The sequence below is a fragment of the Ovis aries genome, chromosome 3, assembly GCF_016772045.2.
Source record: "Ovis aries strain OAR_USU_Benz2616 breed Rambouillet chromosome 3, ARS-UI_Ramb_v3.0, whole genome shotgun sequence".
Classification (NCBI taxonomy): domain Eukaryota; kingdom Metazoa; phylum Chordata; class Mammalia; order Artiodactyla; family Bovidae; genus Ovis; species Ovis aries.
The window spans coordinates 179,559,482-179,586,974 of NC_056056.1; the positions used below are offsets into that span (position 1 = coordinate 179,559,482).

The 27,493-nt window shown below is 38.6% G+C and overlaps 1 protein-coding gene across 50 annotated transcripts in view; it reads right to left on the minus strand.

Annotated features, from left to right (window-relative positions):
* The window catches only part of RBFOX2 (RNA binding fox-1 homolog 2), a 293,081-nt gene that overhangs the window by 48,027 nt on the left and 217,561 nt on the right, over positions 1 to 27,493 (minus strand). For all 50 annotated transcript variants that reach the window (XR_009600275.1, XR_009600276.1, XM_060414138.1 and 47 more), the window contains one exon: positions 19,586 to 19,810. Coding sequence is in view for 48 of the 50 variants with exons in the window: in XM_060414138.1 (XP_060270121.1) it covers positions 19,586 to 19,810 (225 nt within the window). In the remaining 2 variants the exon portion in view is untranslated. The remainder of the gene's footprint in view (positions 1 to 19,585; positions 19,811 to 27,493) is intronic.

Sequence of the window (27,493 nt, forward strand, 5' to 3'; positions counted from 1 at the left end):
CCCATTTGTCATTCTCAACTTTAAGTTTACTTCACTATAGATTACTAATTGTTGAAATACACAAATCAGAGCAAAGGCAAAGAAAAGTTTAAACCATTCTGAGAAAAATCTCAGTCAATGCAGTGCTGTTTTGCTTTATTTTCTATTGTTAGCTGCTGAGCAACTTTACTAACTATATAAATAATCTTCCGAGGTTCTGTTTCTCCCTTCTGTTTTCTGATCTAATTGATTCCTGGGGCAGAGGATGCAATGGAAAAGGCTGGAGTCCATGGACTGTTTACAGTAAGGCCCGAGAGTGGTCCTGATGGATGTCACCATGTGACTAAAAGCCTATATATCCACTCTCCAGACATCCTGGCCTCCTCCCCAGCAAGGGCCAATCTACTTGAGGGCAAGCCAAGGGCACGTGACGCTGAAGAGCAAATCTAAAAAAGTTTTAAATAAACTTTAAAAATTCTTATAACTAGAAAATGGATTTACCTTTCTGACTTGCCTATGAAACAACAGAAATATATTTTAACTATTTATTCATTGTGAACAAATGTTCTATTATGGACTGAGAAAGAACCCTGGGGAATACAAGATGAAGTAGTACTTTCTAAGTCTGCTTTTGAACTGTGGTGTTGGAAAAGACTCTTGAGAGTTCCTTGGACTGCAAGGAGATCCAACCAGTCCATTCTAAAGGAGATCAGTCCTGGGTGTTCATTGGAAGGACTGATGTTGAAGCTGAAACTCTAGTACTTTGGCCACCTGATGCGAAGAGCTGACTCATGTGAAAAGACCCTGATGCTGGGGAAGACTGAGGGCAGGAGGAAAAGAGGACTACAGAGAATGAGATAGTTGGTTGGATGGCATCACTGACTCAATGGACATGAGTTTGGGTTAACTCTGGGAGTTGGTGATGGACAGGGAGGCCTGGAGTGCTACATACAGTTCACGGTGTTGCAAAGAGTCAGACACGACTGAGCAACTGAACTGAACTGATCACATACTACATAATCTGCGATACTAAGGAATCTCTTGATTAATTCAGGAATAATATTTTGATTTACGGACTATCTATTTTCTTCAATTTTTATAATGTCTTCATTTCTTATTTCCACCTCTGTGAGGATGAAGGGGAAGAAAAAGAAAAGAGGACATTCAATTTAGCAAAGTTTCTTGAGAATCTGATTCATGTCCTAACCATCCCAGTTTAATGACAGTTTGGGTACAGAATTCTAGGTAGGGGGAAAAAAATCCTTTGGAATTTTTAAAATAAGTTAAAACTTTTGTAATTAATTAGCTTGTTTTTGGCTATGCTAGGTCTTCGTTGCTGTGCATGGGGCTTCTCTGGCTGTGGTGTATGGCTTCTCACTGTGGTGGCTTCTCTTGCGGAGCATGAGCTCCAGGGTGTGTGGGCTTCAGTAGTTGTGGTGCTCGGGCTTAGCGGCCCTGAGGCATGTGGAATCTCCAGACTAGGGATTGAACCTGTGTTTCCCTGCAATGGCAGGCAGATTCTTAACCCCTGGAACACCAGGGAAGTCCATCCTCCTTCAGAACTGTGAAGGTAACTCTCAACTGCAGCCAAGCTTCCAGTGCTGATGTTGAGAGATCTGGACACTGTGACTCTGTCTCCCTGTCTGTGACTTTTCCCACTCTCCCTCTCTGGTTTGTATACTAACCAAATATATCCAGTGCTCCTAAAATTTCATAGTGATGTGCCTTAATGTGGGTTTATTTCAGCCTATTTTTCTGAGGTCTCTTTTAAGGTGGAAATTAAGATCTCTCAGTCCTGGACCTTTTTTTGTATTACTTTGCTGATGATTCCCACTCTATGTCATTTTGTCTCTCTTTCTGAAACCTGTATTATTAGACACTGGATCTTCTGAACTGATCCTCTAATTTTCTTATTTCTTGTATTTTCCATCTCTCTGTCTTTGGTTCTGTTTTCTGGGATATAGGTCCTTAATCCCTCATCTGAAAACTTTGAGTCCATATGTATAGCAGAATTCAGAATTTTTAGAAAGGCAATAATGATTTAAACCCATATATAACATTATCAAAGAGACGTGAGGCAGTGGTATTTCTGTAGCAAAATGTAAGCATATTCATATAAATGTGATAAAGACTGTACATAAAGTTGTGTGCTTTACTGTAATCTTTTTTTGATTTTTAGGACTTTATAGATTTTGGAATTGTGGATAAGAGACCAGAGACTTCTATATCTTCTATCTCATCTTTCAATGCTCCAATAAAGTTTCTTTATTTTGTTACCATGCTTTTAATTTCAAGGGCACGTTTCTCTTCTCTGAATCTCCCATTCCCCAACTTCCTTTTTAAAATTATATTTATTTATTGGGTCTTTGTTGCAGTGTGCAGGCTCTAGAGTGTATGGATCCCCTAGCTGGGATGCACAGACTTAGCTGCAGTATGTAGGATCTAGTTTCCTGACTGGGGATTGAACCAGGGCCCCCTGCATTGGGAATCTTAACCACTGGGCTGCCAGGGAAGTCCCCCACCCCTTTTAAACTAGCATTTCATTCTTGTTTAGATAATGCATATCTTCCCTTATTTCTCTGAGGAAATCAAATATTGTTTTTGATGGTTTTTGAGGAGAAAGGGGATTCTCTTTCTTCCAAATTTCTCTTTTTTGTTTTTATTCGCTGTCTTCCATGGTGAGGTTTTCCCCATGTATCTAGTAATCTTTGGCTGTCTTGTTTATAATTAAGAGCTGAAGGGAGAAAGGTAGCTAATAAACTAATTAGAAGTTCTGAGTGGGTGGGATGGAGGGGCTTGATGACTTTGTGTTCATTCTAGGTTCAGTTAGGTAAGCAATTTTTTGAGAAACCCCTTGATTTGTACATCTTTAGGTATTTCCTCTTGAGTTAGGTTTTCCAGAGAAGAGTTTTCCAAATCTTCTAACTAGAGTCATGTTTCTGAAACTCAAATTTTTGTAGTATAAACTGAATCACTTGTCAACTTTCCCTCACTACTGGCCTAGTGATAAATTCATTTTGGGCTTGTTCAGTTAGTTGCTAATTGGCCATGTGCTTTCTAGCTTCAAAAATTATTAATTCTCTTGTTCTTATTTTTTATATTTCTGAAAACACACAGACACAAACACCATTTACGGCAGTTTTGGAAGAAGCATTAGATGGATGTATTCAAAAGTAACCTGAAATTAATAAGTGTTTTAAATAAAATCTTGTAATACGATATGTACATATTTTATTGAAGGCAGCAAAATAGGGCAACACAGCCTATATTTGCTTTGAGCTGACTCCTGTACAATACTTTGGGAAACATGGATTGCTTTAGAAAATAATCTTAGTATCTCAAGAAGGAAGAGCCTTATTACAGCCCTTCTCCAATGAAAGGTTGAGGTAGAATGAAGGCCTCCGAGACAAGACACTGTTATCAGTTAATAGCAAATCTATAAACACAAGATTTTTTCCTTTCTTTGTTCTTTAGATCAAAGAACGAAGAACTACTTCAGATGTAAGCTGAGGATGATTAAAACATTTTGGGATGGCACTTCCCTGGTGGTTCAGTGGTTAAGATTTTGCCTTCTAATGAACGGGATGCAAATTTGATCTGGAGAAAGCAATGACACCCCACTCCAGTACTCTTGCCTGGAAAATCCCATGGACAGAGAAGCCTGGTAGGCTGCAGTCCATGGGGTCGCTAGGAGTCGGACACGACTGAGCGACTTCACTTTCACTTTTCACTCTCAAGCATTGGAGAAGGACATGGCAACCCACTCCAGTGTTCTTGCCTGGAGAATCCCAGGGACGGGGGAGCCTGGTGGGCTGCCGTCTCTGGGGTTCCACATAGTCGGACACGACTGAAGCGACTTAGCAGCAGCAGCAGCAGGGGAGCTAAGATCCCTCAAGCCTCCTGGCCAAAACCAAAACATAAAACAGAAACAATATTGTAACAAATTCAACAAAGACTTTAAAAACGTTAACATAAAAAAAAATCTTTAAAAACAAAATACTGTGGGATAAGGAGACATGACAACTTACTGCAATGTGGAATTCTGGACTGGATTCAGAACAGAAAACTGGTGATTAAATAAGATCTATATTTTACCTAAAAATATTGTACCAATGTTTCTTATTTTCTGATTATGGAAGATGTTCATATCAGGGGAAGTTAGGTAAACAGTACTCAGAAACTTTCTGTACTATTTTTACAACTTTAAGTCTAAAATTATTTCAACAGAGTTTTTTAAAAAAGAAAAATAGATTTTTGGTTTGTCAGATTCTAAACCCTACAATATATTAGAACATGGCAAAGAATGTTTTGTTGGTTTAATGATTATTGTTGCTGTTCAGTGGCTAAGTCATGTCTGACTCTTTGAGACCCACGGACTGCAGCACACCAAGCTTCCCTGTTCTGCACTCTCTCCCAGAGTTTACTTAAACTCAAGTCCATTATGTCAGTGATGCCGTCCAACCTCATCCTCTGGCGTCCCCTTCTCCCACCTTCAATCTTTCCCAACATCAGGGTATTTTCCAATGAATCAGTTCTTCACATTAGGTGGCCAAAGTATTGGAGTTTCAGCTTCAGCATCAGACCTTCCAGTGAATATTCAGGACTGATTTCCTTTAAGATAGACTGGTTGGATCTCCTTGCTGTTCAAGGGGCTCTCAAGAGTCTTCTCCAACACCACAGTTCAAAAGCATCAATTCTTCTGCACTCAGCTTTCTTAACAGTCCAACTCTCACATCAATACATGACCACTGGAAAAACCATAGCTTTGACTACACGGACCTTTGTTGGCAAAGTAATGTCTCTGCTTTTTAAAATGCTGTCTTTCCTTCCAAGGAGTAAGCATCTTTTAATTTCATGGCTGCAGTCACCACGAAATTAAAGATTTTGGAGCCCCCCAAAACAAAGTCTGTCACTGTTTCCATTGTTTCCCCATCTGTTTGCCATGAAGTGATGGGACTGGATGCCATCTTAGTTTCCTGAATGTTGAGCTTTAAGCCAACTTTTCCACTCTCCTCTTTCACTTTCATCAGAGGCTCTTTAGCTCTTCTTCGCTTTCTGCCTTAAGTGTGGCGTCATCTGCATATCTGAGGTTATTGATATTTCTCCTGGCAATCTTGATTCCAGCTTGTGCTTTATCCAGTCCAGCATTTCTCATGATGTACTCTGCATATAAGTTAAATAAGGGTGTTCTCTTGATAAGTTAAATAACCAGCATATTCTCTTGACAAAACCCTGTTAGCCTTTGACCTGCTTCATTTTGTACTCCAAGGCCAAGTCCTTGTTCTTCTGGGCATCTCTTGACTTCCTACTTTTTCATTCCAATCCCCTATGGTGAAAAAGATATCATTTTTGGTGTTAGTTCTAAAAGGTCTTGTAGGTCTTCATAGAACCGGTCAACTTCAGCTTCTTTGGCAGCAGTGGTTGGGGCACAGACTTGGATTACTGTGATGCTGAATGCAAACAGAGATCATTCTGTCATTTTTGAGACTGCACCCAAGTACTGCATTTCGGAGTCTTCTGTTGACTATGAGGGCTACTCCATTTCTGCTAAGGAATTCTTGCCCACAATAGTAGATATAACAGTCACCTGAATTAAATTCACCCATTCCCATCCATTTCAGTTTACCGATTCCTAAGATGTCAATGTTCAGTCTTGTCATCTCCAGCTTGACCACGTCCAATTTACCTCAGTTCATGAATCTAATATTCCAGGTTCCTATGAAATATTGTTGTTTTTTTTTTTTTTCCCACAAAATCAGATTTTACTTTCACCACCAAACATATCCAAAATTGAGCATCATTTCCACCTTGGCCTAACTGCTTCATTCTTTCTGGTGTGCTCAGTCCCGCAGTCGTGTCCAACTCTTTGCGACCCTACAGACTGTAGCCCACCAGGCTCCTCTGTCCGTAAGATTTTCCTGACAAGAATTCTGAAGTGGGTTGCCATTTCCTCCTCCAGGGAATCTTCCCAACCCAGGGACTGAACCTGTGTCTCCTGCGGCTCCTGCATTCGCAGTTGGATTCTTTACCACTGAGCCTGCGGAGAAGTCCTATTCGTTCTCTCTAGAACTGTCAGTAATTACCTTTGCTGTTCCCCAGTAGCACACTGGACACGTTCTGACCTGGGGGGCTCATCTTCCAGTGTTGTATCTTTTTGCCTTTTCATACTGCTCATGGGGTTCTCCAGGCAAGAATACTGGTGTGGGTTGCCATTTTCTCCTCCAATGGACCACATTTTGTCAGATCTCTTCACTGCGATGCCTTCATCTTGGGTGACCTGCATGGGCTCATGGCTTCATTAAGTTACACAGGCCCCTTCTGCCACCACAAGGCTACGATCCATGAGGGGGTGAATTTTGTTAACAGCTTAAAATGTATGCAAAAGTGAAATGAATTAATTTTTCTATATCATACTATTTCTGTCCTGAACCATTCAAATTTGTATTAAGATGGTGATATATTTTAAATCTGAGAAAATCTAATTGAAAGGTCACTGCCCAAAACCGCTTTAACCACAACTAAAGGATACATGTGTGCGTGTACATGCTTCAAAAATTATACAGCAAGACTTCCCAAAGGGTAGATTAACACTTCTGCAGGATGCTAACTGGTATTTTTAGAAAATGAGTTTCACGGTCAAACAAATTTGGGAAATACTGGACTAATAAAGTTAAAAGGTTTCCTGTGAATTTTGAATAGAGAAAACTCACCTTTCTCCCTAAACCTATACATATTACTCATTCATTCATTTTATAGGAGGCAAGCTATAAAATTCACTTTCAAAAATACCTCTTTTATCAGAATGACCTTTAGAGCACTGGTTCCCTAGAGTATGAAGGTAAACAATGGCAAAAGAGAAAAGACATGTATAACTGGATAGCCTATTAATTTGTAGTAAGTCAAGAACTGCCTATAATTCCTTCTTTGAAATGAAATAATTACATACTAATAGAATTATAGGTAATATTTATTGAAGATTTATTATGTGCCAAGTATTTCACAAAGTATTTGCTATTCATTTTCTCATTTATTGTTAAAAACAACTCTATGAGTCAGGAACTAGTATCACCAGTTTTACAGGTTAGGAAAATGAGCATGAGTTGTCATTCTCTCACGGTTACACATTTAGCAAATGGAAAGGGCTGGGAGCTAACCCTAACTCAATCTGGTTTCCAAGCTTGAGCTCCCTCACCAAATATGATATAATAAAAAGTTTTTTCAAGATTGCCTTAAAATAAATTCAGTTTCTCCTAATAATATTTTAGAAAGTTGGCTGGGATACTTTTCATTATGTCATCTTGCACAGCCTTAAAGGAAAATTAGGTACTAAAATCCATGTTGACCCATCAACCAGACTTGGTAGCATTTACAACTTAAAACATTTTTATAAATGTTTATAATGGAGTACATACTGGGTTAAAACTGGTAGAATTATATCTTATGAATTCCTTCTTAAAGAGTAAAAATCTCCTAACATGATTGAATATCTTTCTAAAAAGTGAAATCCTGGCTTATATACTTAGTTACCAACAATCAGAGTAATTTCATAATGCTAGAATAACATATCAAGAACACCTGTGCACATAAAATTATTTACCCAATGCAACACCAAACAAATTTTAAGGGCATAAAAAATTGGATTTACATCTATGTAGAGCAATGGCACCCCACTCCAGTACTCTTGCCTGGAAAATCCCATGGACAGAGGAGCCTGGTAGGCTGCAGTCCATGGGGTCTTGAAGAGTCGGACACAACTGAGTGACTTCTCTTTCACTTTACTTTCATGTACTGGAGAAGGAAATGGCAACCCACTCCAGTGTTCTTGCCTGGAGAATCCCTGGGACGGGGGAGCCTGGTGGGCTGCCATCTATGGGGTTGCACAGAGTCGGACACGACTGAAGCGACTTAGCAGCAGCAGCAGAGCAATCCCTTGAGCTAAAATACATATAGATTTAGTTATTTTAAAGATTAATGCTTAAGTATTTCTTCTGTGTATTTGAATGTTGCTATAAGTCAAATTCTGAGAATCTGGTCTTGTTTGGGCATTTAGAGGTAAGCTAACATTTCCCCAAAAAACTAGTAATTCAAGTTTCTTCAGAAAATATCTAATTCTATTTTATCAGTGGGTCAAAGTGCTATAAACCACAGTAAATCATTTATTTTTTTAAAACCAGGAGTCAGAATTATGTAAGAATTATTATGGAGAACTAGCAGAAACAATAGACTCAATTTCTAAACGCTTTACATTTAACTGAATGATTCTTCTATATTTCAGAATGAAAGAAATCTGTTAAGTATATTCTCGTTGGAGTTTTTGCATTTAAAGTTGAAGAGCAAGTGGAAGCTGAGAAGACACAAGGGCTTCCCAGGTGGCTCCATGGGAAAGAATCCACCTGCCAATACAGGAGACGCAGGAGATGTGGGTTTGATCCCTGGGTTGAGACAATCCCCTGGAGTAGGAAATGGCAACCCATTCCAGTACTCTTGTCTGGAAAACTCCATGGACAGAGGAACCTGGCAGGCTACAGTCCATGGGGTCACAAAGTGTTGGTCATGATTGAGTGACTGAGTGTGAATACATCAGAAGTATAGATGTCTTTTATTTTCTATAATTTACATGGGGAAGTAAAAAAAAAAAAAAAAAAAAGGCCTTGACTTAAAGCATTTTTCCTGAGTCCCAGCTCTGCTACAAGCTAGCTTGTTCAAGTCACTTAAAATTGCTGGTTTCTGCTGTAAAAGAAAGGCATGAGATGATTTCTAAAATTCATTTGAGTTTTAAAATCCAGTGATTCTAATGAGTTTACTGACTTCAAAAGACAGTACAAAATATTTACAGAAAATGCACACCCCCTGTAAACAGGTTAAGAAAAATCACGACATTGAATTAATCATTGGTGCTTCTTCAGCCTGACCCTAAGGCACAGGGGAGCAATAAGGGCCAGCAGAGTGGAGTAGGAGCAGTACTGTTCTCAGAACATTTTAGCTCTAATTTCTGTTTTTGAGGGCTTCCCTTGTGGCTCAGCTGGTAAAGAATCTGCCTGCAATGCGGGAGACCTGGGCTCAATCCCTGGGTTGGGAAATCCCCTGGAGAAGGGAAAGGCTACCCACTTCAGCATCCTGGCCTGGAGAATTCCATGGAATGTGTAGTATGTGGGGTCGCAAAGAATCGGACACGACTGAGCGACTTTCACTTCACTTCTGTTTTTGAGGGGTGAAAGTGAAACTGAAGTCGCTCAGTTGTGCCCGACTCTTAGCGACCCCATGGACTGCAGACTACCAGGCTCCTCCACCCATGGGATTTTCCAGGCAAGAGTACTGGAGTGGGTTTGAGGGGTGGGGTGGGTAATAATAATCAATAATTAATAAGTAAATAAATAAATGAAGGCATGCAAAGGAGAAAAAGCAATAATCTTAACAATATTAACAATTTGCTGAAAGGGTGTCCTGAGTCTTACATGAACCAAAGGGCAATTTTCTCTACTGAAAAACATGCCTGCCTGCCTCTGAGTGTGGTTTTCTGTAGCAACTTTTACATTTCAGGCCAGGCTGTAGTTTCCTCATTAACCCAGCTGTGAACCTGTCCAGCTGCTCACAAGCATCAACACTCCCAAGGTGGAGTATATAAGTAATTGCCTTTTAAGGTTCAATCAGTTATAAGTGTGGGTAATTTGTATAGGCTCATCATCCTCTACTATTTTTTTATTTTGGGGAAAAATCAGGACCTCTCCTGGAAAAGTGGATGACGGCATAAATGAATCCCCTGCTGTCTGAGGCCTCTAATTCTAGCCTGGAGATGGAAGATGCTAATGATCATACTTACACGGCAGGTCAAAGGTAACATGGCACAACAATACACAACGGGAAGTAAGGACTGGGTCCTATTTTTACTATTATATTCCAGAAGTCCTCCTTTGGGGAAATGGACCCATTGTTCAGGGTTATAGCTGCTTGGCTACATCTGAGTGGATTATCAATCCACAAGGCATCTTCAAGTAAGGGTTAGTGGGTAATTCCAAGTGAGGATGATTAGACTGATCTTCTGACAGAAGAAATACAAGAAAATCTGAACTCCAGAGAAAGGGTGTACAAAAAAGAGAAGAAATTGAGGATGATGAACAATATGGGGTCTGAGTCATCTTTACTTGGAGGTGTGCTCAAAGACCCACCAATGAGGAGGGCTGTAAAACTTACAGTGGACTATGTCACAGTAAGGCAGGCCACTCAACTAGTCCTCAAATCTCTGGTGTAAAGGCACCAGCAACTTATTTGGAATGTTGTTACTGACTGGTGTGTACTCTGCTTTAGAAGCTTCTTTTTTTTTTCCCCATTCAGAAATCATTTACTAAATGTCCATTATATACCACTGAGAGTAATAAGAAGAGGGACTAAGTAATAGTTCCTGCCCTCAATAGGTTGCAATAGGTCCAATAGGTTGGAAGAATGTGTACCCAAATATAAATCTTGTATCTGAAGATCACTCACCAAAGTTTGTCTACTTCAAATACTTGGGTTATTTATTCTTGCTGGCATTTGGAAAAAATATCTAAACATACAGGAACTGAGAACCTTTCTTCTCTGCAGGCAGGCTCAGTGATAATCAAGCCTCTGCAGACCCAGGTGGGAGATCCCTAACTGTTATCTCTCTTGCTCATGCACAGTATGGGACCAAATGACTGTCAAAACAAGATCTCACACCAAGAGCATGAGACACTTCTAGCCCAATGTTCAGTTCAGTTGCTCAGTCGTGTCCGACTCTTTGAGACCCCATGAATCGCAGCACGCCAGGCCTGCCTGTCCATCACTAACTCCCGGAGTTCACTCAGACTCACATCCATCGAGTCAGTGATGCCATCCAACCATCTCATTCTCTGTCGTCCCCTTCTCCTCCTGCCCCCAACCCCTCCCAGCATCAGAGTCTTTTCCAATGAGTCAACTCTTCGCATGAGGTGGCCAAAGTACTGGAGTTTCAGCTTCAGTATCATTCCCTCCTAAGAAATCCCAGGGCTGATCTCCTTAGAATGGACTGGCTGGATCTCCTTGCAGTCCAAGGAGCACGCCAACTCTCACACCCATACATGACCACTGGAAAAACCATAGCCTTGACTAGATGGACCTTTGTTGGCAAAGTAATGTCTCTGCTTCAAAAGACATATGCTGTCTAGGTTGGTCATAACTTTCCTTCCAAGGAGTAAGCGTCTTTTAATTTCATGGCTGCAGTCACCATCTGCAGTGATTTTGGAGCCCCCCAAAATAAAGTCTGACACTGTTTCCACTGTTTCCCCATCTATTTGCCATGAAGTGATGGGACCAGATGCCATGATCTTCGTTTTCTGAATGTTGAGCTTTAGGCCAACTTTTTCACTCTCCTCTTTCACTTTCATCAAGAGGCTTTTTTAGTTCCTCTTCACCCTCTGCCATAAGGGTGGTGTCATCTGCATATCTGTTAATACCATCTAAAACATTCTGGAAACAAAAATTCCAGATTTCGTTGCTTATTTCTTATTTTTATGTCAGAAATCCTTTCTTTTTGTTTTCTCCATCAATAAGATGGAACTATCCAACATAAACAAGATCCATATTAAGATACAGCAGTTCAGTTCAGTTGCTCAGTCATGTCCAACTCTTTGTGACCCCATGGACTGCAGCACACCAGGCTTCCCTGTCCATCACCAACTCCTGGAGCTTACTCAAACTCAAGTCCATTGAGTTGGTGATGCCATCCAACCATCTCATCCTCTGGCGTCCCCTTCTCTTCCCTCCTTCAATCTTTTCCCAGCATCAGGGTCTTTTCAAATAAGTCAGTTCTTCGCATAAGGTGGCTAAAGTACTGGAGTTTCAGCTTCAGCATCAGTCCTTCCAATGAATATTCAAGACTGATATCCTTTAAGATGGACTGGTTGGATCTGTTTGAAGTCCAAGGGACTGTCAAGAGTCTTCTCCAACACCACAGTTCAAAAGCATCAATTCTTCAGCGCTCAGCTTTCTTTATAGTCCAACTCTCACATCCATACATGACTACTGGAAAAACCATAGCTTTGACTAAACAGACTTTTGTTGGCAAAGTAATGTCTCTGCTTTTTAATATGCAGCAGTAGCCCACAATAATGAAAAGGACAAATAAATGTCATTAACAAATGATTTTTAAAAAGATGATAAAAACAATTATTTCAAAGAACTATTTAAACAAGCAATCTCCATAGCTTCTCTAATTTATTCTCCCTATAATCCTACCAGGTAGGCATTATTACCTTTGTTTGATAGATGAAGAAACTGAAACCTGGGAGGGTAAAATGATTTTATTCAAGATACATTTATTGCAATAAGGATGAAAAATCTCACTCTGATCTCATTTTACTCATCCAACCAGCTGTCAAATTCTGTTTATTCTACCCTCATAATTTTTTTTAATGTATTTCCTCCTTTATATAATCACTGCAGCCCCAATTCCAGAACCCCATTATCAACTCCAACCACAGGACCCTTTCCTAACCAGTCTTCCTGCTTCTCTACTATCTTGTATACGTGAGATCAATTTTCTGAAGCACCATTCTGCTCGCTTCCATTTCCTGCTCAAACATCTTTAACAAAGTCATTTCTCAGTCAGGCACTCAAACACTTCCCCATCTGTGTTCTTGAGTGACCTTTCTCCCACCGTGCTCCCCATTCGTCTCCACCAAGCACCCAAGCTTCAATCAAACAGAAACCCATGCTTTTATTCAAAGACATTTTTATCTTTTTTGTCTCTCCAACTTTGCTTTGAGAAATGACTTTCCTAATTCTTCCCACCATATCGAAGCATGTCTGAACTCCAGGCACTTAAGAGTACAAGGCCCAGGTCTATGCCTTCTCCACCAAGGAGGCTGAGCTTCTCTCTCCTCAGGCTGCCCATGGCACACCTCTATCTTTTCATTTTTTTTCCCCAAGAAATATTTACTGTGTAACTATTAAGTGTTAGTTACTACAGTAAATCAAGCAAAAAAAGCTTACACTTTAGTTAGGGAGTCAAAAGTGAACAAAAAACCATCACATCTTATAAGGTCCACAGAAAGTGGTCAGCTCAGGAGTCTACCTGAGCTTAAAGGAAGGGTACATGAATTTGGCTTTGCCTAGGAAGGTCAAGCGTGGCTTCCCAGGAGACTTAACACTTGAACTGAATGGGAAAAGCTGCACAAGTGTCTGTTCAGAAGACCAGTGCATATACATAATCACAGGCATTGAGCTGGACATGCAGAGTCAGAGTGGCAGCCTGGATTCCCACAGTATAAAAACAACAGCATACCACCACAAAGGGCTATTTTATGAGCCACAATAAAATGTCTGTGGAAGCAAGATTTAAATTGAAAACTGTTATACAAATTTAAGATATCATTTATTTATAAAGTGAAAGAAAATAAAGTCGCTCAGTCATGTCCAACTCTTTGCAACCTCATGGAATGTAGACCGCCAGGCTCCTGCATCCATGGGATTTCCCCAGCAAGAATACTGCAGTGGGTTGCCATATCCTCCTCCAGGGGATCTTCCTTCCCCAAGGATTGAACCTGGGTCTCCTGCATTGCAGGGAGAGGCTTTACCATCTGAGCCACCAGGGAATCCCTCATTTATTTATAAATAACATATAAATGCTTCTCATCTACCATTTGAATGTAACTGGCCACAGGAATTATCAGACTCTTAAGAAACATATACGTAGGAGGTAAAGGTTTAACAGTATCATTTATAAAGAAGGCAAACCTAGGTTTCACAATATACTGCTCTACTGCTCAGTTTCTCTATGCACACATTCCCTGGCCTGAGAAACACACACCCATACACAACTTCCAAAAGTGAAGGGCTTACGAGCAGCGGATCTACACTAATATTTTAAATGGACACTTAAAAACATAAGCAGAATCTTCAACTAGGGCTTCCAGATGATCTCCCCTTTTACTGTTAGCAGCTTCCTAACATGACAGAACCTGTGCGTGGTTTGCAGGCACAAGTCAAGGAGTTTCCATTTTCTCCACAGCACTAATGAACTCACAATCTATTCACAAGGATTCCTAGTCTTACTTCAATATATCTGTAGGAACTCAAACTGGTCAACATACTATAAAATAACATAATGAATAGTTGGTCATATGGATGAGGAACACAAGTCTAAACTGTATGTATTCTTATGGAGGAACAGAGCTCACTGTCGTTAGAAACACACACTCTGGGATTTTGAAACCATGGGAAACTGTGGCAATGAGAGAGAGAAAGAAAGAGAAATGGGTAGGGGTGAGGAGAGGTGTACTGTGCCTTGTACCTGTTCAGGAAATGATTCAGGGAAGGGACTTCAGGCTCTAACGGCATGAATAGGTTAGTGAGTCCCCTCCTCAAAACAATGAGAAAACTTATCAGTCATTTCAGGGTTCCAGAAATCAGTTAAAGGCAGATAACAGAATAATTTCATGAAAAGTTGCTACAGCTTTAGGGTTAATACCAGCAGGGGGCTAGAAACCTTCTTCCTGGGGCTATTCCAACCCAAGAACTCCATCCTCTAATCCTCAGCTCTGCCAGGAAAGCTTTCAGGATAGTTAGGTGAAGACTCTTGAGAGTCCCTTGGAGAGCAAGGAGATCAAACCAGTTAATCCTAAAGGAAATCCTAAATATTCATTGGAAGGACTGACACTGAAGCTGAAGCTCCAATACTCTGGCCTCCTGATGTGAAGAGCTGACTCATTAGAAAGAACCTGACACTGGGAAAGACTGAAGGCAGGAGGAGAAGGGGATGACAGAGGACAAGATGGTTGGGTGGCATCACCGGCTTGATGCACGAGTGTGCACAAGCTCCAGGAGACGGTGAAGGACAGAGAAGCCTGGTGTGCTACAGTCTGTGGGGTTGCAGAGTTGGACACGACTGAGCATCTGAGCAACAACAAACCATGAAAACCAGTAGTTTTGCTGTCAGAGGGGATAGACTCAGCTTGGGGTACTGGGGTGCAGTAGAAAGCCACAGCTTTGTCAGCTAAAAGTGGCAAACTTGGTAGGAACCTAACTGGTTCTTCTAGCTTGAGGTTGTGGTCTGACTGGTGTGCGTGGCCGATCAGCTACAAATACGAGGGGAAGATCTGGGAAATGAGAGAATCGTAGAGTAGCCAGTTATGCTCTCCTGACACTCCCGACTGGCTGAAAATACTGGGATGGGGACGGGGGAGACAAAGGAGGGCGCAACGAGAGAAAAGGCGAAGGCACACTTGAGAACTGGCTGGGCTCTAAACGCACTTCCCAATCACAAACAGATCAGTTGAAGGCAGAAGCTTTCCACACTCCAGGTGCTTGAGCACAACATATGCCCAAATCACTGTCTACGAAGAGAGAGGAGTGACTCCCAGCCAGGATAACAAGTAAACAGGAGAATAAAAATCATTAAGCAGACACATCAGTGACCATGGTGGAGTCACAGTCCACAGTTTAATCCAGGTTAAGTACTGAAAACACACACATAAACACTCATCTCTGTGTTTCTCAAAAACAAAACCAACAAACTTCACAGTGTTGAAATATATTACTAAAACATCCAATTTACTAAAAAGTTACAAGACATGCAAAGAAATAGGAAAAGTGAGGCCCTGACTCAAGTAAACAAGAAACAGGCCCTGACTCAAGTAACTAGAAACAGGCTCTCAGCAGGCCTAGATGTTGTAGCAGATGACTTCACAGTAACAATTACAAATGTATTCAAAGAATTAAAGGAAACATGACAAGAATTTAAGGAAATATTCCCTAGTCAAGCAGGGAATCTCGACAGAACTATAGAAATCCTAAATGAAGTTTCTAGAGTTGAAAAGTACATTAACTAAAATAAAAATTCACCAGATGAGCTCAATAACTGATTTGACCTGGTGGAATAAAGAATAAGTAAACTGAAACAGATTAATCAAAATTATCCAATCAAAAGAAAAGAAAGAAAAAACACTTTAGAAAAATGAACAGAACTTTAGATCCAGCTTAAAAACGAACAGAATCTGAACCTGTAGGGAACAAACAAGCATCCCTATACACTTGTGGCAAAAGTCCCAGAAGAAGAGAAGGAAAGAACAAATATTCGAAAAAATTATGTTAAAAATTTTCCCAATTTTGATGGAAAACAATCCGCAGACCCCCAAATTTCAATAAACTGCAAGTATGATAAAACCAAAAATATCTATCCTTGATCTATCAGTGTCAAACTGCTCAAAGCCAAAGATAAACCAAAAATCTTGAAGACCGCAAGAGAAAAACAGCTCAACACATACAGGGGCACAACAGCAGGGTTAACAACTGACTTCTTGCTGAGGTCATAGGGCTGAGGAGACAGGGAGAAACTGTCAACCAAGAATTCTACAGCTAGCAAAACTATCCTTCAGAAATGAAGACAAAAGAAAGACATTCCTAGACAAATAAAAACAGAAATTTTGTTTCAAGCAGATCTAGCCTCCAGAAAATTCTACATGATGTACTATCAGCTAAAAGGAAATGACATTAGAAGATAACTCAAATCCATAGGAAGATATGAAGATCAATGGAAATGGTAAATTTCTTTAAAAATAAAAGATTTTTTAAAGCAATAATTGTACTACTATATTGTTTCATTTCATATGACAATAATCCTGCAGAAAGGATGGTAAGGGACAGAACCCCACTGGACCAAACTGCTATATTTTACCAGCAGCATAACACATACATACAAACACACACACACAGCCATCAGTAGGTTGTAGTAACTCCAAGATGTAATTCTTGATCCAGAACTAAGAAAATAAGAAAATAATGACAAAAATAAATAATTTAAAAAATTGCAAAGGGATTCAAAAGATACAGAAAGAATTTATTTAACATAAATTAGTAAAGAAGGAACAATAGAGGACAAGACACATATAAGAACAAATAGTAAAATGGCAAACATAAATCCACCTATATTAACAATTATATTAAAAGTAAATAGACTAAATACTGATACAAAGGCAGTAATTTTCAGATTGGAAAAAGAAGTACGATCCAGATGTATGTATGTTTGCTTGCTTGTTTGTTTTCCCCAAGAGACATACCTTAGATTCAGAGTTTGAAACTAAATGAAGGAAAAAGATGCCATGTAAATAGCAATTAAAAGATAGTGGTGATATTAATATCAGACAAAACAGAATTAAGACAGGAACTACTAATAGAAACAAAAAGGGATATTTCATATTGATAAAAGCCCTAATTGGTTAGGAACATTCTGTAGGACAGACCGTCTCATCTACTAAGCTGTAAAACAAGTCTCATTAAGTTTAAAAAGACTGAAATCAAAGTATATTCTCTGAGAACAATGGGATTATAAAAGAGAAAGACTTGGGACATCCTTAGACATCTGGAAATTAAATAACACACTTCTATATAAGCTAAGACCAAAGAAAATATCATAAGGAAAAATTTAAGAATATCTTGAACTGAATGAAAATGCAAACACAATATATCACACTTTATGGGATGCAGCTAAAGGGAAACTTAAGGGGTAAAGTGTACCTTTAAACATATATTAGAAAGGATAAAATTCTAAAATCAATGACCTAGGATTACATGTCAAGAAGCTAGGAAAATAGGACCAAATCAAACCCAAAGCAAGCAGAAGGAAAGAAATAATAAAGATCAGAATGGAAATAAATGACATACAAAAGAGAAAAACAATAGATTTTTAAAAGTCAATGAAATTGAAAGCTGGTTTTCTGGAAAAAGCTGCAAAATCAAAAAACCTTAGCTAGATGAACCAAGAAAAAAAGAGAAGACATAATTACCAAAATCAAGGATGAAAGGGTGGGTATCACTGCAAACGCAGTAGAAATTAAAATAATCAATGGAATTATTATCAGAATAACTTTATACCAACAAAATAGCTAATTAACAGGTAACAGAAAAATTCTAGAAAAACACCAGTTACCAAAACTGATTTAATAAGAAATAGAAAATAGAAAAAAGAAAAACACTGATAACTAGCAAAGAAATACTTAGTGATTAAAATACCTTGATAAAGCCTCTGATGTATAATATTTTATTCTTTCTTTTTCCTTCTTTTCTAGTACTTCTGTTAAATCTGTAAGTTCCTCATCATTTGTACGTGATTTGGAAACGCAGCCAATACAGCAGCCTGTGTGTTTTAATTCTAGAATGGACGCTATAGAAAGCCTCATTTGTTACTACCATGCCCACTTTTTGAAGGCTCTTTACAGGGAAGTAAATCTTATCAAGTGATTTACAGATTGAGTTAAGCTCTCCTCCTGATAATCTGATACAGAAAGGCAAAAAGAAAGCTAAAAACTAGAGAGAGATCTTTCTATGCAGAGTACTGGACATTTTTATCTTAGGAAATATACCACACAATTCCACAAACAAAATGATTTCCTGTATGATGTGATAACATACCTACTGTAATTTATGATGCTTCCTTTACTCGCTTACTAAATTAGTAGTAACAGGTAAAGTCAAAGAGGGAGGCTGGGGCCAGGGATTAGTAAACCAAGTACGAGTTTGGATTTTATTCTAAGTATGTTAGAAAACCATTAGAATCAAACAGGGAAATAGCATTATTTGCATTAAGAGGAAAAGGATCTTGGCTGCTATGTGATAAATTAGGCAACAGTAACAGAAAAAGTGAAAAGGTTTGGATTAGAGTGGTGACAATGATGATGAACACCTCACATGAATTAAATTCTTTTAAGTCTCCTAAAAGCCACTTGAAATAGGTGCTACTGTCTTCATCTTGCAGATGAACATGCCAAGGCAGAGAGAGATTAAATAACTGGCCAAAGGGCATACTACTAATTAGAGAAGATATTAGGATTCAGACCTAAAAAATCTGGTGGAAATGCTGAGCTCTTAATTATGGACACTATCCAGCTATGGTCGTAAGATGAAGAGAAGAGGCTGAAGTGAGAAAATGTTCTAGAGTCACGGTGACCACGACTTGCTAATGGATTGGATGCAGAGATGATGGAGACAGAGAAAAAACCATTCATAGGTTTCGCTTGAGCAACTAGGTGATTTAGTAGTATCAGTATGCAACAGAGACAAGATAAAAAACAGGAGGGAAAGGAGTCCTAGGACCCAGCTCTGGAGTAACTACATTTAAAAGCTCAACAGACAAAGACAAACCAGCAAGAAAGACCAAGGAAGGACTTTCAGTGCCTAAGAGGGAAACAGGGAGCGTCATGAAAGCCAACAACTCAAGTGTTTCAAGGAGGATGGAGGAGGCAATGTGTAGAATACTGCTGACAGATTGTGGACAATGAGGACAGAGAAGGACCGTGAGATTTTTGCAGAATGAAGGTTACCCGTAAAGCTGAAAAGAGCAGCATCTTGCTAAGTTAACTCTCATCATCACATTTACCTTGTTTTACTGTCTGTCCCATGTCTAGACTGTAAGCTGCTGGGCATTGACTGTGAGCTTTATTCTAGACCCTTATCTTCTAATTACAGCGCTTGGAGTAGAATGGAAACTACATTAGCGTTATGCAATGTAAGGTACATGCAAAATTAATTCAAAGGGTTTTTGGGTATGATGATTAAGAAGATTTCAAAAGGACGATGACAGGCCTCCTTCTATTTTGCTGCCTCATCACTCACGTACCGTCAGAGATCCGTTCTGTGTGCTGGGTGAGTTGCTGCTCTGCTCCCCGTGGGCTTGCGTGCTTCCGTACAGTGTCAGGTTATGCTCACTGGTCTGGCCGGCATAGTCCTGAGTGTGTGGCACTCCATACTCTGTGGGAATTCCATTCTGTGGAGGTGGTGGAAACGGGATGGTAGTAAAAGGCTGAACCATTGCGTCAGGAGTTGTTGTTGGCTCCTGGTTACCCTGGAACAGAGAAAGAGAAGATAAGACTAACAAAAAAAGTTGACTAGTTACCAAAGGACCAAAGATTTTCCTTTAAACCAAACTTTTTTAAATGCAAGGAAATTTGTTACAGAAGATAAGTTATAAGATTTGAAATTTGTTTGAGCCATTACTGTTTTCGTTAGTACACTCTATTCCTTTAGTGATTCTTAGGGGAAAACAAATTAATTTCACTAAATTATAATTCTTTGTAATTTATTTGTAATTTGTTGTAAACTCCAATACTTTGGCCACCTGATGCAAAGAACTGACTCATTTGAAAAGACCCTGATGCTGTGAAAAGACTGAAAGCAAGAGGAGAAGGGGACGACAGAGGATGAAATGGTTGGATGGCATCACCGACTTAATGGACATGAGGTTGAGCAAGCTCTGGGAGTTGGTGATGGACAGGGAAGCCTGGTGTGCTGCAGTCTATGGGGTCGCAAAGAGTTGGACATGACTGAGTGACTGAACTGAAATTACAATTCATAGCAACAGGTAGAATGACAGTATAAATTAAATTCTCAAAACCAGATGATATATACCTCTAGATTTTAAGAACACAGAGTTCAGGAGAAAGTACATTTTTGACAAAATTAATCTTTGAATTTCAAGGTAGAGATTTAGTTAAGTCTTGGCCACTAGGTTAATTAAAAAAAAAAAACAAAAAAACAAAACCTTTCCTTAAATTAGAAACTAGACAAAAAAATTTCCTAGACGAAAACCCTGAGTTTTTCATAATTACTGCTAGCATTTCAAGGCTAGCAGGTACTTCTCGACACGGCGTCCATTCCCAGATGCTTACCTGGGATCTCCTGTGCTATCTCAAATATCACTACAGAACATACAGTAACAGCGGGAGCCCGTTAGAAGCCATGTTGACTCCATAGCCCCTGTCTTGTTTCTGTTCAGTCTTTAAGTTCAGATACAAACAAGGAGTTAAATCTTGTGTAAGAGATTTTGTAAAATCCTCCCTCTCAACAACTTACCTTCTGACCTCCCATTTTAGTCCATAAAAGGCAGAGTCATTATTTTACTAAAAACAAACACATTTTCAAAGTCTGGGGCCACTATCCTTTCGGAAATAGCTGAAAGAGATGGTCAAATGCTTCAAAGTGGTAGCACTTTGATAAACCCTCTCCCCCATATTTTAGACATCATATCATTAGGGATCAAAGAAAATCTGGGTTTCAGTCACTTGGATTCCTCCTAGTCATGAGCATCATTTCCTTCCAAACAACATAGTAATTATTCCTCTTTCTTTCTCAGTTATGGTTATCCTTCTTTTCCCTCAATTTAAGAAGGGATTCTCTACCCACTGAGAGCTACAGGAAACTAAACTTCCAGCTGCTGCTGCTGCTGCTGCGTCACTTCAGTTGTGTCCGACTGTGCAACCCCACAGACGGCAGCCCACCAGGCTCCCCCATCCCTGGGATTCTCCAGGCAAGAACACTGGAGTGGGTTGCTATGTCCTTCTCCAATGCATGCAAGTGAAAAGTGAAAGTGAAGTCACTCAGTTGTGTCCGATTCTTAGCAACCCCACGGACTGCAGCCTACCAGGCTCCTCCACCCACGGGATTTTCCAGGCAAGAGTACTGGAGTGGGATGCCATTGCCTTCTCCGAACTTCCAGCAGCACTAACACCATTCCAGGTTTTTAGCATTAATTTGCTGGCCATTAAACTCATACTATTGCAACAAAATGAATCCAAAACTGGAGAAAGATCTCACATTACTTTTTAAAGGAAGGTTCACCCATCCTTTAAAATCTGCCTAAAATAAAACAACAAATTTACAAAGACTGTTATAAATAGAGAAATATATGATCACAGGTTGGAAAGCTGGATATTCTGAAAATGACAATGCACCCCAAATTCCACAAACCCAATCAAAATCTCAGCAGGTGTTTTTGTATAAATTGACAAGTTGTTATTAAAATTTCTATGGAAATGCAAAGGATCTAGAGTAGCCAAAACAGTAACACAAACTGGAGAACTTACACTACCCGAGTTCAAGATTTACAAAGTGATGATAATCACAATAGTGTGGTACTGGTTTAAAGACAATGGATAAATGAGACAGAAAAGAATCCAGAGTCAGAAATAAACATTTACAGTGAATGTTAAGGCATCAAGTCAATTCAGCGAGGGAAAGGAAAAGACTTTTTAATAAATGGAAAACCGAATACCCAATGAAAAAAAATAAACCTCAACTTTCACCCTATATTTGTAAAAGTTAACCTGAAAGAGATAACAGACCTAAGTGTAAGAGCTAAAACTGTAAAACTTTTAGAAAAGGCAGCAAAATCTTCACATATTTGCGATAAACAAGGAATTTGGGGGGACACAAAAAAATTAAGAACTATTAAAGAAAAAAATGACAGACTAGATTTCACCAAAATTACAAAACAATTGTTATCCAAAAATCAACTTAAAATAATTAAGAGACAAGGCAGAGACTGCAAGACAATATTCACAATACATGTATCTGGTAAAGGACACTAGAATCTATAAAGAAATGTTACAGATCACAATGAAAAGAACAAGGCATGTTTGAAAGAAAGCTAATGACTTTTTAACAACCACATCCCAGAGAAAGATATACCAATGGGCAGAAAATACTTGAAAAACTATTTAAAAATACATGAATGGCTATTTTAAAATTAGCAATAATCATCTATTTAAGAGTACCCAAATTTAAATTATAATATAAAACATACAATATATAAGATCTGAATAAATAGAAAGATATATTTTATTTCTGAGTAATAATAAAGATAAAAGGTTAATCATTCCCCAAATAAAATATAAACCTAGTATAATTTCCAATTAGAAGCAAATCAAATGGTGCCTAAAGAAGGAAACAGGACCAAACACTTTTCTAACTTGCATATGAAAAAATATTAATAATGTCTGCAAAAGGAAAAACCATGGAAGAGATGCTCTATCATATATTAAAACTTGCCATAAAACTACTATGATTCAATATACAAAATGATTAAAGGAACACTGATAATGCTGATTCAAGTTTATATGGAAACTCAATAGAAGATAAAAGTGGCATTTCAATTCAGTGGAGGGGATGATTATTTATCATATGGCATTGGTATTAAAGAGGCTTCCCTGGTGGCTCAGATGATATTTGTATTGAATAGAAGTTGGCTACCCACCAAAAAGAAAATACTTATGCTCCATGCAAAAAAAGAAAAAGGAATAAAATATAATTAAAACTATGAAAATATAAGAAATATTGGGAGTGTTACTGGGGTGGGGAGATTATTAAGTAAGACAGGAAACCTAAAAACCAGAAAAGTTAAAAAAAAAAAGATTTGGCTACGGAAGACAGGAAGAAAAGAAGAGAGAGGAGGGGGAGGAGGGGAAAAGAGAGGGGAGAAATGGATTTTAAAGTCAAAAGAAAAACCTACTGGGGAAAACATCTACAAAGTCAGACAGACACACACTGGTAACCATCACTAAGTGCAGGTTATTCAAACTGATGAGAAACACACACATAAACAGAAAAAGAGGCAAAGAATGTAACAACAATTCACAGCAGATGAAATACAAATGGCTGTATGATAAAAATGCTTAATCTCACTAACAAATTGAAATACATATTAATGGCAAAATAAGTCCATTTTTTTCACCATCAAGTCATAAAAAATTAATAAACCATTTTATTGACACAATTATAATACAGTTGGCCTTCTCTATCTGTGGGCTCTGCAGTGTGTATTCAAATAACCACTGATTGAAAAATACTAGGGAAAAAAAAAGTCCCAGAAAAGTAAAGCTTTACTTTGCCATAGTCCAGCAACTATTTACATTGTATTTATAACTATTTACATGACATTTACACTGTACTAGGTATTATAAGCAATCTAGACATGATTACCGAACTGAACTAAGACATGATTAAAAATATATGGGAGGATGTGCACAGGTTATACGCAGATATAGTTATGCCATTTTATACAAGGGACTTGAGCATCTGCGGATTCTGGTATCTGCAGGGGTCCTGGAACCAATCCCCTGTGGATACCGAGGGACAATTCTACAGTAAGCCTCACTGGTTTATTCATAGTGTACGCTTTGGTAAGTTTTGACATATATATGTACACTCATGAAATCACCACAATCAAAACAGTAAACATATCTATCCAACCCCCTCTCTCAATTTCCTCTTGCTCCTAATGAGTTTATATTACTTTTGTAATAAAGCCTACAAAGTATTTTTTAATATAATCAGAGAATGATGACTAGTGTAATCAGTAAAGGGAAGCCAATATACTGAAGCATTGAGTTATTGTGCTCTTCTCAAAAAAAATGGCATTGACATTACCTACAGAAGTTATACAGCATCAAAATTCAGCTGTCTCTAGTGTCTAAGAATCACGTCTACAAAGCAATAGGAATGCTTTACATAAAAATCCTTCCCTTTATTTAGTTCTTAAAAATTATGCTAGTTTTTACCCATAGTTTTTCAGAAAAGAAAATCCTTGTCATTCATCACTATATAAGTTCTTTTCATAATCTCAAGGTCAGGGTACTGTAAATGATTTTGCTTTAGCTATTCTGGGTGTCCTAACAAGGAAATAAAATAATCCTGTCCCTTCTCTTTCAAATTATTCAGTGCTATCTAACTATCTATCTACCTACCAACCTACATGAAGCATACCTCTTCAGAAGTCCTCATGGGATTTACTGGCCTGAAGACAGATAAGAAAAAATTCTGTTTCAGGTGGGTTGGTGAATATAAGGGAATAAGAGCACCAAAGGTATTCACAGACTTACGCTTCAACTCCAGGCATAAATAGAGACACAGGACAGGTCTACTAAATAACCCATAAAGGCTAAAGACACTGTTGTGCAGTTTATGGACACAGCAAGGGTGACTTCTAATGCCCCACTGGGCTCCTCTCAGACTCTCCTCTTTCAGGGCAGCCTCCATCCTCCATTTCAGCTCTGCCGGGGAGGGTGCTCTGGCACACAAAGCACAATATTAACTCTCCCCCAGAGGCAGTCTTGACAAAGCTGGCTCAGTCAACTGAGCAAACCTGTCAATTAGCAGTGGGAGATGGGGGGAAGAAAGGTCAAAACTTCTAAGATTCGCTTGTGGCCTTTGTACCATGTGTTTCAAAGTAATGCAAGACAGGTAGAGGCTGAACTATTTCTCCCCCAAAAGGGAAATGTAAACACTTATCAGGAGATATAGAAGAAACTCTTGATAGTTTATTTTGTTACATACAGGAATTTTTTTTAATGTTATCAAAAAATGCTATGTTTATACACTACAGGTAAGAAACTGGAATAGGAGTGAGTTTGCGTTTTACCTCACACACTCTGCAATGTCTAAAAACTTCCCCAGGTAAACATCATTATAATTTAGAAATGTTATATGGTTTTCAGACTTCCATTAAATTTCCAGGCTATATTCCTAAGTTTTAAGTTCAGAAGGGAAGCACTATAGCCTGCAGACAAACTGTGAGATAATAGTCAACATGATTATTTCTAGGTAAGAATTTACCTCTTAAGTTTGTATGAAAATGTTTTAAAATCACAGACTAAACAGTTTAAGTATATCTCATCTGACAGAATGAATTAACTTTTTCTTGTAGCCCACAAAACTAGACATAACTTCTTTTCCTTAATTTAACAGCCTATAAACTTTCTCATCCACAAGATTAAAAAACTGACAATAAGGAGTACGATGAAAATAAAATTTCTACCTTGCCTAACAAGGCTCTAATAAAGATTTATCTACAACGCCTTTCTTTCCTAGAATATAAACTAAGATTTTATGTGAAAGATGAGAGGAAAAATAAAGGACAGTTAGCTTTTAGTTCTTATCAGTGTAGCTCATTAAAATGAAAGAGAGTTACTTTGTATTCTGCCCTGCCTCTCATGGTGCCACAGGTACTCCAGCATTTGTTGACTTGTACACCTCCCTCAGGTCTCTCTGCTCAAACGTCAACTCCCCTGAGCATTCCTTTTAGAACTTCAACCCCTATTTCTCCCTAACCCTTCATAACAACACTGCTTTCAAAAAAGCAGAATGATGTCCCCATTTTGTGAAGAGGATACGAAAAGCAGGATGCATCCAATCCTCCCACCATCCACATGAATTTGCTACAGTGGCTGGCAGGATATTATAAACAAAAAAAAAAAGCTTTGGTTTCCAGAAGCAACATAATTTACAACTATACTAAAAAGTCAGATTTCCCAAATTTCAGAAAAACCTACCTACATTTCTAATTCTCTGGTTTAAAAAGTAAGAAGATATAAATAAGTGAGAAGAGTTTTTCTAAAGTTATTTTCAAATGACTGGGGGAAAGAAAAACCCTGAAGAGAGGTACATGAAACAGACAAATCTCAGTTATATTTGATATTTCAACAAACTGATTCAAGACTGTCATCTCATCATCATTATATTATCTACACAAAAGTTTAAGGAGAAAAATTAAATATTAGGAAGATAAGAATAGTACTTATTTCACACAGAATGTACACCACTGCAACTCAAATGATTTGAGGGTGCCATCTTTGAGTAAAGTTCAAGATGATAAGCACAAAGGAATGTATAAGTTATGAAGACTGTTAATAACTTTTGAAAATGTATTTTTCGCCCATGCAAACAAATTTGTTTATTCCACTATTTACACATTACCTAAAATTTTATCAAATTCATCTGAGACCCAACAAATTTTGTATTTCACAAAGAGGAATGCTGGAGTGTATGGTCAGAACATAATTTCAACCTCAGTTCTGTCACTTACTACAGCTGTAAACAATTAAATATGCTACAACCTACTTTCTCTGTGCCCCATTTTCTTAATCTATAAAACAGCAATGTTAATGTTATTATACTGTTGTGAAGAACTGGTAACATAAAATGTGAAGCGATTAAAACTCTAGACTCTCAATAAAAGTTGTTTTCAACAAACACAAGCACCAGGTAGACCAGTGGAGCCAAACTTCCACAGCTTGATAAAATATTAAAATCCTACTGGATGCCCCTGTAATGGATGTCACGTGAAATTAAAAAAAAAAACAAACCAAACAAAAACAACCCTCATTACCATATATTTGTGGGAACAATATTTAAGAAAACAAACTACAGGGATTTCCCTGGCGGTCAGTGGTTAAGGCTCTGTGCTTCCAATGTAGGGGGCATAGATTCAGTTGATGCTTTACAGCTCAGCCAAAATAAAAAGAGAAAGAAAACAAACTAAGTGAAAAGTCACTCAGTCGTGTCCAACTCTTTGCAAACCCATGGACTATACAGTCCATGGAATTCTCCAGGCCAGAATACTGGCGTGGGTAGCCTTTCTCTTCTCCAGGGGATCTTCGAATCCAGGGATCAAATCAAGGTCTCTCTCATTGCAGGTGGTTTCCTTACCCGCTGAGCCACCTGGGAAGCCCAAAACAAACTATAGATATACAAAACTTATTATAGTGACAGAGGCACCAACTTGCAAAGAAGAAAAATCCACTGAAAAAGCTTTTAGAATGATCAACCAGCTGAAAAGGAAATGAGGAGATTTGAAATCTAATTTCAATTCCAAGACATGTACTAAATTAACTACTGTGGGTCCACAGCTGTTTTAGGCACTGAAGACATAACACAAATTAAAAATTTGCCTCTTAGGAGTTTCAGTTCAGTTCAG